General features: G+C 38.2%; 1 protein-coding gene across 1 annotated transcript in view; it reads left to right on the top strand.

Moving 5' to 3' along the window:
* rars2 (arginyl-tRNA synthetase 2, mitochondrial) overlaps positions 1–12,478 on the top strand; it is a 72,829-nt gene that overhangs the window by 40,095 nt on the left and 20,256 nt on the right. Inside the window, exons 10-12 of the mRNA XM_048531676.2 lie at positions 783–889; positions 3,875–3,970; positions 7,929–7,989. Coding sequence (XP_048387633.1) covers positions 783–889; positions 3,875–3,970; positions 7,929–7,989 — 264 coding nt within the window. The remainder of the gene's footprint in view (positions 1–782; positions 890–3,874; positions 3,971–7,928; positions 7,990–12,478) is intronic.

The raw sequence follows: 12,478 nt of genomic DNA, 5'->3' as shown, positions 1-12,478 counted from the left end.
TACCTAGAATACCTAACTAAGGAGCACCAATCTTCCAGCAAAAGTAAGAGAAAAGGATTAGGAGAAGTTAAGTCAAAATTGTTGACTATGCTGCTATTATTGCCCCCTTGCCCCACTTTTAAAAGATATTTTTTAAAAAAGTAGGTTTTGCCCGTGTGGTAGATTTTGCATATAGTGAACTCATTCTTCATGTATTCATTGCATCTATTGTATACAGTGTATCCTCCCTCATTGTGTCTTATTGACATTCTATAGACAATGTCAATATTGTAAGTCTTCTAGGAACTGTCTCTTTTTTTGTGTATGTGTATTTTATGCCTGTGAGCATGCTGGGCATGTGTTTGGATGTATGCAGTTTTGACTTTGTGTGCAAACATGTCATCTATGTAGAAGTCCAGAACTGAGAGGTTACATTACCACGCAAGCTTAAGTGGCACTTTGAGAATGTAGTGGGCCTTCCATTTAAAATCATGATTACTAAGTTAAAACTAAAATGCTATGAAAAGCACTGAACAGCTATATTTCTTTTAATTCAAAATATCAATACAGTGTTCACTGTGCTGACTAATGGAAATAATAAATGAACTTATATTCAGCATATTTTCTGTGATCAAATAACATTGAACGTTTGAATTAAATTTCTAAAATGTTTCTAATACAGTTGCTGCAAAATGCTGGAGGTTGATCTAAACTGGATTGTGTTTTGTGACTTTGGTGCTAGACCTGATTTGAAAGTAGTCTTTTACAGTTAATCTAATTGTTTAAATTGTGTATTCTGATAGCGGCTTGGTGTGCATTTTGATGAGTACTCTGGAGAATCGTTCTACCAAGAAAAAACACAGGAGATTCTGTGGCTGCTGGATCAGAAAGGACTACTCAAGAAAACAACGTACGGTTAGACTTCAGTGGCCATACTTTATAAATCTACATGCGTAGTAACATCTGAATCACAAATAGAAGTAAGCCATTCGGCTCCATGAGAACCCAATCTACCGTTCAAAAAGATCGTAGCTGATATGTCTGTTTCAAGTTCCACATTCTCATCTATCCAGTAACATTTAATTATTTTGCCTGATAAGAATCAATCTGCCTCCTCCCTAAAAATATTTAATTGCCTTACCTTCAGCATCTTCTAATACAGAGTTCCAAAGTCTCTCAACCCTCGGAGCAGAAAAAAAATTCACTTCCTCTCTGGCCCAAAGGTGTGACTGATAATTTTAAAACAGTGCCCAGTAGCTCTGGACTGACCCTTTCCACATGCACTTTGAGAGCCATCCAGGATCTTATACACCTCAATCAAACCAGCCTTCACTGTCTGACAAACCTAAGTGGAAACTAGCTCATCTTGAAGATTTGTAGCTCAGGTTGAGGTTCTGGATGTGAGACTGCTCGCTGAGCTGGAAGGTTCATTTTCAGACGTTTCGTCACCATTCTAGCTAACATCATCAGTGAGCCTCCGACGAGCTGGTGTTATGTCCCGCTTTCTATTTATCTGGTTAGGTTTCCTTGGGTTGGTGATGTCATTTCCTGTTCTTTTTCTCAGGGCATGGTAGATTGATTTGGAGCCAATGTGTTTGTTGATGGAGTTCCGGTTGGAATGCCGTGCTTCTAGGAATTCTCGTGCGTGTCTCTGTTTGGCTTGTCCTAGGGTGGATGTGTTGTCCCAGTCAAAGTGGTGTCCTTCCTCATCTGTATGTAAGGATACGAGCGATAGTGGGTCACTATCGCTCGTATCCTTACATACAGATGAGGAAGGACACCACTTTGATTGGGACAACACATCCACCCTAGGACAAGCCAAACAGAGACACGCACGAGAATTCCTAGAAGCACGGCATTCCAACCGGAACTCCATCAACAAACACATTGATTTGGAGCCAATCTACCATGCCCTGAGAAAAAGAACAGGAGATGACATCACCAACCCAAGGAAACCTAACCAGATAAACAGAAAGCGGGACATAACACCAGCTCGTCGGAGGCTCACTGATGATGTTAGCTAGAATGGTGACGAAACGTCTGAAAATGAACCTTCCAGCTCAGCGAGCAATCTCACATCCACTAGCTCATCTGTCCAACCTGTCATCAGAAGCCAACTTGCTCATTCTGTCAATCTAGTACATCTTTGAACCTCCTCCAATCCATTTTCATCCTTCCTGAAATAAGGAGACCAAAACAATATTCAAAATGTACTGTTGTAGTTGAAGCATTAAGATCTTTTTTGTGTTCATTTTCTCTTAGTATTCCATAATTCCTGTAACTGCATGCTAACTTCCTGTAACTCATCACTCATTCATACTTAAGCCGTCTGCACCATGGAATTCCATGGCCTTTCTTTGAGTAATATTCTGCTTTTTATTAACTCTTCCAACCAAAATGAACAACTTCGCATTTTCCCACATTACTTTCCATGTGCCTGATATTTGCCCACTCTCTCTCAGTCCATCTACATCCACCTGCGTCCTCCTTATGCACTCTTCAGATGTACTTTCCAACCTATTTTTGTGTCATCAACAAATTCAGCTGCCATGCCTTTGCACCTGCCCCATTGATATAAATTGCTAAAGGTTGAGGGCCCTGCAGGTCTCTACTTGTCACATTCTGCCAATCAGGCAGAGATCCATTTTTACATATATATCTGTTTTCTGCCAGTGACCCAGTCATCTTTCCATGCTAATATGAGCCCCTCCTTTGTATAAATCTTACTGCAGGACATGATTTGATTTTTAATAAAAAGACTGCTAGAAATGAGCAAATATTTAGTCAACATTTGAAAGGCAGGTCTCTTGGATTGACATTCTTCAGGGCTAAGAAAGGAAATCTAGATAGTTACTTTTAAGTGGATGTAAAGTCTCTCCTCCTGGAGCATGGTGACTGAGCTTGTCAAAGCCGTGAGACTACCGAATTTCAGCACACATTTTCCTAAATCATTGAAGAATGTTAAGATGATCCATGATTCTCCCCAGACACTTAACCATGTTGATCTCATTACGCTGTCCTGAAAATGTCAAAAGTCACATGACACCAGGTTATAATCCAACAGGTTTATTTGAAATCATAAGCATTCAGAGCATAGCCTCTTTGTCAGGTGACAGGACCACACTACAAAAGCTTGTAATTTCAAAAAAAAACCTGTGTACAATAACTTAGTGTGGTGTGACTTCTGACTTTGTCCACCCTCGTCCAACACCAGCACCTCCGCATGACATCGCTGTTATGAGTATTCATGCAACTGAACCTAGACTTTCTCAGTTTCAAACAACCCTTTTGTGGTACTAACCAAACACTTCTGATCTGGAACTTTCACACTACTCGAAGGTAACCTGTTTTCTAACTTTTCTGAACTAACACCTTCCTTGAGGAGAAACTGTTTCATATACCAAACGTCAACTAGGACTTCTGCAAAATGAAACTAAAAGCTTTTCAAGCTATGGATACTTTCTTAAGCAAAACAAAAATCAATTCCTGATCCTTCTAAGTGAGAGCTAACTAGTGCTCTTCAACATTTGTTCTGTCCACTCTTAAAATTCTGTCAATGCAAACCAGGTAGCATTACCACTACAGGTAGTTTCTCTCTTTGTCTTGTTTCAAAAGAAAACAATGGCTCCAGAACAGTGAAATGATATTTTAATGTATATAAATTGCACCTTGCATCAAAATCGAGACTTTGCCTAACATCGCACATGAAACAGCATCAATCTTATCTTAAGCGGTCGTCTTTTCTTGTTGAATGCTCATCTGTCAAAACTATCAGAAATCCTTCATATAAAGTGGTGTATGACAAATCCAGTTTTCTTTTATTTATCCCTTAAGAATAACAAAATTATGCAAACAAAGTAATAGAAGATTTGTTTGCCTCTCTCTTTCTCGAAAGGCAAGGAACTGGAGTAGTAGATCTTTCACCAAATAGTGATCTCGCTGTTTATGCCAAGGTGGTTCGCTCTGATGGAACAACCCTTTACTTGACCAGGTAATTTTTTTCCCCCATTTTTTTGATGTATTTTTATTAATATACCTGACAGTTTTGGTGACATTAATATTACTCGTCCGAATATCCAAACCTGCTGCTACTGCACTCGGTAAAGCTACATATACCTGACCAGCTGTATGTCTGCTCTGGCAATACTTTGTTTTCTATAGGTTTCCATATTAAAATTTTTGAAGGTAGTTATGAAATGGCTGCAATTATGGTCAGGACCAGTGTTATTAGTGAAGAAAAACCTGGCTATCACTGAGTACCACGAGCCAATTTGTTGACCTGCGTCTAAATTTATAAAGTCGTACTTGTTCTGCATAAATTATAGCCAAACTTAAAAAGTTTGAAGTTGGAACGTTTAGCTGTAATTAACTATTTACCCTGTGCATTGGTAAGAATGCTAATGTACCAATGCTCCACAATAGTGTTACCGTGCTTAGGCCGATGTTCACTCTCTTGTGCAGACGGTTCTCAATCTTGACATTGTGTAGAAGTGTGTACGAGGTGCTATGAACTGCTTTCTCCTTGTGAAAGAACAAATTCAAGCAAAAACTTAAGTCCTTCAAGATGGGAAATGTGATGTGTTTTTGTGGGAAGACATTTTGAGAAGCCAAGGTTAGTTATGTCACTGAAGCACTAAGATAGTTAAGCACAAACATATGATCTTTCGCATGTATTTATTAATTCTAGATGACTGGTAGTTTTCTTAGCTATTACAAAACAAGTCCCCATTGACACACACTGCAATTACTTCTCAACCGACTCGTGCTTTTTTCATTGAAGAGGAATGAGGTAGTTGTACCACTAGGTTCCCACTGTGAATGGGGAAAATAAAGATTTTTTTTAAAGCATGTGACTGTCAGATCCTCCCTCAAGTCTAGTGTGTTGTCAAATTAAATTAAATCTTACCAAGTAGAATTTTCATATAAAAAGAGCTGGTCTGAAGATTGTTGTAATAGACTGAATTGTCAAAATATTTTGATGTGAACATGCTCCTGACCTGATACCCTGGGGAAGATTTTTACACTTTCCACAGACTGAAGCAATTGAAGAGGAAGTCCCATCACTGCCACCTGCTTCTTGAAGGAAAACTCGAGTGAGCAAAAACACCAGTTGAGAAATGGAAATGAGTTTTCTTTTACTTTTTTTTTCCTAACTACCCAGTGTAATTAGAAATGACCAATTTAAGAAGTGTCGAATCAAGTTGGAAATTTGATATATTCTGTGGAATCATTGTTCATTGCTTCCCAGAGCATGTCAAATTTGAGACCACAGACAACTTCATTGCTGCACAGGCATTTTCAGTTTTTCATTCAACAACGTTTGGGGTGAGCATCAATTTCTAGAATGATGCAGTAACTCAGCAAATCAAATAACTTGAAATGGTGTTTTCAAAACGAGCGTGAATCCAATTTGAAGTTATTGATAGGCTGTGTCGAATATGTTCAATCAGCGTAAATAGTGCAGAATAGCCGAAATGATTATAGCATAGAATTAAAACGAAGTTGTGCTGCGATCACTAGATCTGTGATCAACCCACACGGAGCACTGAGGCATTCTCTAATCACTGAGACATGAGAGTTTGATCCCTCAAGTTTGAGAAAAACCAGACCAGATAGCTGAATTTAGGAAGGAAGACTGCAGCAACTCGTGGCTATTCAGCTAAGATGACATTGGGTGCACCATCAAAAATAAATAATCACCTGGGTCAGTAAATTATGCTTGAAAGTTAACTCTGAAACATGATTTAATGGAATCGTGGCAAAAAATTCTGAAATCGATTTATTGGTAAGAATAATTGAGCAGCTGTAAAAAGTGTTGTTAAATCCCGTCATGTAGAATTTTTGTGAATGAGTTGCATTGTTTAGGTTCTTGAGTTGCCAAAATGACATGGCAGTTTGCCACTTCGTTTAAATATCTGAATGGTGTGGACTAAAAACCAGTGAGCTTTCCAGAGGCACATTTAGTGCAATGTCAGTGCTGTTCACCACTGACTTGATCTCATGAGAATTTTGAATTGTATTTTCCCCATGCGCATCATGGGTAATATGTTTAATCAACTAGGCAGAAAATTCATTGTGTAAAATCTACCACTTTGAACATCCATCAATGAAAATAATTAGATATGTTTTTAACAACCTGTTTTTTTTTTTTGTTTTTAGATGCAAGGAAATAACTGCACCCACCCTGTCCTCCCCAATCACCCTCTTTCCCCTAGAGCTTTCAATTAGGAGATGCATAGCAAACCTAGACTATTTGTCAGTTCACTTACATTGAGAAGTGTATCTTCCGCTTGGTACCAACCAGAGTCCTGTACATCCTGGTGTTTCCATTAAATCAGGTTGGAAATTTTGATATGTTCTGTGGAATCTTTGTTCATTGCCTTCCCAGAGCATGTCAAAATATCAGACAACTTTATTACTGCACAGGCATTTTCAGTGTTTCATTCAACAGTGTTCAGGGTGAGTCTGCATTAATTTCTAAAATGATGTAGTAATTCAACAGTTCAAATGACTTGAATTGGCATTTTCAAAAATAAATTTCCCTTGCTATTACCAGTATTTCCCTGAAAGTGTATCTTTCTGTGCCAACGTGTTGAATTAACATGGAGTCTTACCCATGAGGTATGTCGGTGACGTACCTGGAAACAAAAGCAAAACAATTCTCTGTTCATGTTTTGAATTTTTGTTGTATCTTTAACCATAGTAAAATATTTAGTGCAAGTCATTCCTACCTTCATAAATTATTTGCTTGAATGAAAATGAAGAGGCTTATGAATAATTTGCACATTTATAGATAATCCCATTAAATGTCTTTGCCAGTCCATTTTCCAGTAGGTGAGCAGACCCTTTTTAATAGCTGCAATATTTGCTTACTTGAATTAAAGTTACTGTGGTGAGTTGCTACATCATTAAAGTAAAACAAACTTTTATTGTGTATGGACATGGTGATATTTTAAAGGCATGTAATTAGAAATGTGTGTCTTTTAGTGCAGTACTGGAATTTATAATTATCAGCTTTTTGCTCTTTATTGGGAGGGGGCGCATTTCAAACACATTGGGAACTTCTTCAAGCTAAAGAAAATATGCAAACTGTATCTTCACTTGGAAATGTTAATAGATAATGAAAGGAAACATCAGCTATTTTTTCCACTGGCAGCAGAGAGGAAGGTCTTTAATCCTTCACTGAACTTAACAGGAAATGATCAAAGTGGAAAACGTAATAAATATCCCTTGCCTCATATGTTATTATTTCATTTATAATGACGTGTTACCAGAAGTTGCTACTATGTGGCCTGTTTTACTTCCACGTTTCTGTTGCTGTTTAAAGCAGTAGATTGATGTGCTCTGTGTTAATTTATAGACCAGCTTTGTAAAAATAGACAATTTGGATCTTCTGATGTTAAGTTTTCCCCAGTTTCCTGGATAAGAGTACAGTAGTAATCATCTTCTGTGAATGACACCCATTGACTTTGAATTAACATCAGAGCATTGATTTCTATATTAACTTTACATTTTGTTAGAACACTGCATTATTTCTGTTCGTGTAAACTAATGAAAGCATTTTGTTTGCGGTGGTGTTGCTTAAATTTGAACAACTTGTCTGTATCACCCCAAAATTGAGATGTGGCTTTTTAAGGAATATCAACGTTTGCAGAAAAGTTATTCCAAAACTTGAAAACAATTGTTTGCGTACGACTGCTGCCCTTTGCCTATGTTTTGGATAATGAATAACAATAAATATGCAATTCACCAAGTAATATGATGTTATTCTAGTGCCAGAGGCATGAGGATTTTTTTTGCTCCTTTACAAATTTGGTATTCTCTTTCACAATATAAAATTTGGTAGCTGGTTTATCTGATGGGAAGCTTTTTGATTTTCAGACAAATAGTTGAAACAATAGATCTCATCCATGGAAATAATTGCTGTTCTTTCACTATTTTGTTTGCAGAGATGTTGCAGCTGCCATAGATCGAATGGAGAAATATAATTTTGACCAAATGATTTATGTGGTAGGTAACTAAAGAGTTTTTTAACAAGAACTGCTCTTGGGATCCAAACTGTTTGCGAGTTCATGTAATTGCTGCTGTTTGGTTTTTAATTACGTAGTTTGAATATACAGTCATTACTTCTAGTTCATTTTTTTAACTGGACTACTCACAAAAGTTTGAATAATATCAACGTAAATGGAGGTTCTGATGAAACTTAAATATTAAACTATCTTGTTAAAATTTGACCCACTATTGTTGACAAATATTTGCCTCTGCTTTGGTATGAAATAGCCAGCATAAAGCCACGTGACTTGCCTGGCACAATACATTGTATTGTCAATATTAATTTGCAGGAATTCATAAATTATATGCTTGAATGTGTTGCTTTTAATTTTAAAGGCTTCTCTTAAACTTCTCTTTTGCTGCTTCACTCACGCACTCACGCACGTTTTGGTTATGGAATTGCAAGCCTTAATTCGATTACTACACATGTTCTCTCCAATAAGACTTTCATTGTGAAATACAAGAACTCTGCCTGACCTGGGTCAGCAAGTTTCTTCCTACTTTAATAAAAGAAAAAAACCGAAAGGTCAGCTCTTCAGAACCAAATATTGTTGACACGGTAAAAGACCACCCTGACTGTCCATTCTTTTCAGTGAGAACTACGAGTAAGTTTGCAAATGAGCTAAATGTGCCTTATGGAGACATAATCAGACAAAACAAAGGCTGTTAAACAAGCAGGTATTAATAGTGAGGAAAAGACTGGTCAGAGGTAGATTTTAAACACATCATAAAAACATGGAGGCAGAGGGGATTAAGGGGAGTCCAAAGAACCTTACCCTGGCAGACTAAAACCAGGTGACAAGCTTGCACATAGACCAGAACTGAAGGTATGGAGAATTCTGATGGGTTGTAGACACTATGAAGCTGTAAGAGCACGATGGTGGTGATTTTTAATTTTGGTGTGTTGAGATTGAGGGCCAATGTTGCTTAGAGATCTGCCATGATTGATGAACAGGACTTGAAAATATATGCACTGCAGAGTTTTAAATTTGTTTAAATTAAGTTTTTAAAGTAGTGTGCAAAGTGAGACAGATGTAGATGATGCAGCACAGCAGGCAGTAGCTAGACCAAGTGACCCCAAAACCAGCAGTTTCAGTCTAAACTCTGCACTCCTGCCACATGTAATTGTGAATGGTGCTGGCAGTTAAGCAATAAGAAAAATCATTTGATTTTTTTCCTTTTCATCATCCTCAATGATGAGCAGAGAAGGCAAGAATTTCAATCATTGTTTGTCTGGAATTGTCAGTGGCTTTGTTTCTCATGGTAGGCACCTCAGGACAGATCTTCAGCCAATGCAATAACAAGTAACTGTGTATACATGTTGCAGACTACCCCAAATGCATGTCTTCCACAACTAGCTGCACCCTGAGCCAAGCAAGTCCAATACATCTATTTGGCATACAGGGAGTTGCTTGCATATTTCCTGTTCAGAAATATCCAGACACATTCCAATCTGCCAGTGTGTACTAGATCATCGGCAAGCTGAGAATGAGCTGTTACACTCAGCCTTTTCCCCGATGCTGAGATTGTGTTTTGTGGCTAAGATAACAGGAACTGCAGATGCTGGAGAATCCGAGATAACAGGGTGTAGAGCTGGATGAACAGAGCAGGCCAAGCAGCCTCTTGGGGGCAGGAAGGCTAATGTTACGGGCCTAGACCCTGAAATGTCAGCCTTCCTGCTCCTGCGGTGCTGTTTGGTCTGCTGTGTTCATCCAGCTCTACGCCTTGTTATCTCATGTTTTGTAGCTAATGTTTGGCTCCAATCCTCACTACAGCCTTGATCCAAAAACAGGAAGAGACCGGGATCTGGATCTGTATCGGGGAAGGGATGATGTAGGGTCTGGTAACTTTGTGGACCCCAGGGAAACTGGGTAAGGAGAAAAATCCATTACTTTGCAATGATTTAATGCTTACGGTTAGAACCAAGCAACTGATATGCACACCAAATAGTAACTTCGTTTTCAACTCCATCATAAAGCAATAAAAATTTCAGTGTGAATTACACATTGACCCGCGCTTTGTTGACAGGCAAATTGTGCTCACTGTTTGTATGCCTACTCTTACAAAATATGACAGGGTTTTATACTACAGTTTGCAGTAATTTAGAAACTAATTTCTGTCTGATCCTATACTGAGGATCTAGAGCCCGTGTAGACAGGGCTAAATACATATTATCTTTTCAATCAGTTGGATTGAAACATGTAGAATCTAAACCAGGAAGTGTAAGTTAGAGTATTTAATTTCATGTAAAATCGTTTACAGAAAGCAAAATAAAGAGCGAGAAAGAAAGATGAGAGTTGGAGAGAGTTAAGAAACAAAGAAAAGGTAAAATTTAACTTTTTTGTTTTAAATCTCCAATAACGTTTAAAATTTGAAGGAATGACACTCTACTTCTGTGAAAGTAAATTGGCAGGGCCAAGAAGATGGCTTGTTAGTAATTACAGCTTATCGTTCTGTTAGGCATGCACTTAACTTCTCCATTTAATAAGTGTCTGATAGATAACTACTGCAGTTACATGCTCTTTTGTGCGTGAAGGTAGTGAGACTATTGGTTGGGTATAAAAAAGTTTCCAGAAGAGCAGAGCAACTTGAAAAGCAATTTTCTGATGTCTGTGTTTAACTGCACAAGTGCAGTTTAACATTAGTAAATGCTGCTAGTCTCTCCATTATTCTTAGTGCAAAATTCAGACCATTTGTGGCCTACTAGTTCATGCAAAACTGTAGGATGATGGAACATACAATAAAATTTTCAATTTTTCTTCAGAGCAGAAGCTATATTTCAGTGATAATGAAAATTTTGAAAGCCCATAACCAAGTGAAATACATGGTATTTTACACGTTTCTGAGACCAGGGCAATGCCATTTGTAGGAGCAATGGGAAATGTTATTGGAAGTATAATGATTACTGAGACTAATAGCAAGACTTTAGTCTAATCAGGATGTGAGATTTGACTTGTTTAATTGTAATTCTATTGTCTGGCCTTGAAAATTGCAGTTATGAGGAAAGATTGATGGGTCAGAGTTTTTCCTTAGAACAGAGGGATCTGAGGATGGGGTGATGTACTTGCAGCATGCAAAGAAATGAAGGGCTTGGTTGGAATAAACAAGGAAGATGTCCTTTCCCTGCTGGAGAGGACAGTTTCCAGAGGGTACACGTTCAAGGTGACTGGTAAGATAATTAGAGAGGACACGAGGAAAATTTCTTTATCCAGAAGGTGGTGGCTGTCTGGAATGTGCAGCGCAGTTTGGGTCAGGCAGTAACACTTAATTCCTTCCAGAAATAAAAACCAAGAGAACTGCAGATACTGTAGAGCAGGAACAAAAACAAAGTTGCTGGAAAAGCTCAGCAGTTCTGGCAGCATTTGTGAAGGGAAAAAGTAGTTAACGTTTCGGGTCCGGTTCTGAGAAAGAGTCACTGGACCTGCAGCGTTAACTTTTTTTTCCTTCACAGATGCTGCCAGACCTGCTGAGCTTTTCCAGCAACTTTGTTTTTATTCCTTCCAGAAATACCTGGATCTGCACATGAAGTGCTGTAACCTGCAAGGCTAGTGCCAAGGTGCTGATAAGTGGAATTAGAATGGGCATCTAGTTTGTTCATGCTGGTGCAGACACGACTGGCTGAATGGTCTCTTTCTGTGCTGTCTTTTCTGTGGTCCAATATAAAAACAGTTCCCTGCAAATTATGACTAAGCCAGAAATTCTGTCATTAAAATGTGAGATTGAGAGATGTAGGGAGACCACCTTAGTTCACTTTTTTTTGAGCTCACAATAAGAATACTCTGTGTTCCAAAACCTTATTTCAAATGATGTTCAGTCAATACTGTGAAATGTGTGACGGTTTGATAAAATGTTGAAAATATTACCAAATGAGTTTTAAACTAATTTGCAATTTTCTTCTGCCCCCTTCAGCATGTTGTTTTGTTTTCTCCTGTCTTGGCTTATCTTTGGTCACTCTAGAATTGAGATGGCAGGCATGCAGTTTTACCAATGTGAATCTAAAATTTGCAGAGAATCAGCTTGCTCTTTTTTTTTTTCTTTAATTCCCCTTGTAAAGTATCTCATTTCAATTGCATGACTTCATGGAGGCTACTTAAATTCAGAACTCGTGAGGAGGTGCGGATGCCAACATTATATTCAAACTTTACGGCTATACATCTCCTAGATTTTTAATTTAATTGGTATTTGCCTCGTTTAGTTGCTCAAATGTTGACCACTTATGAAACTGAATCATTCTGCTCAGGAAAAATTGTGTTTGTTTGTTTGCCACATGACTTTGCTGGTACATTGGAATAGCTAGGAGCACAAGGTGATGCCTTACTGGAGCGTTTGTGTTTCAGCAAGTTTTCAAAGAAACAACTTGTGCTGTGCTTTTGGGATACCTTTTGGAATTGGATCGAAAGGATCGTGATTGAGGCTTGAGGCTTTCAGCTTTGGTGTAGAGTCATAC

The sequence above is a fragment of the Stegostoma tigrinum genome, chromosome 4 (assembly GCF_030684315.1).
Source record: "Stegostoma tigrinum isolate sSteTig4 chromosome 4, sSteTig4.hap1, whole genome shotgun sequence".
In the NCBI taxonomy this organism is placed as follows: Eukaryota; Metazoa; Chordata; class Chondrichthyes; order Orectolobiformes; family Stegostomatidae; genus Stegostoma; species Stegostoma tigrinum.
Note: the sequence above shows the minus strand (reverse complement) of the source record. Positions and strands in the feature narration are given on the sequence as shown.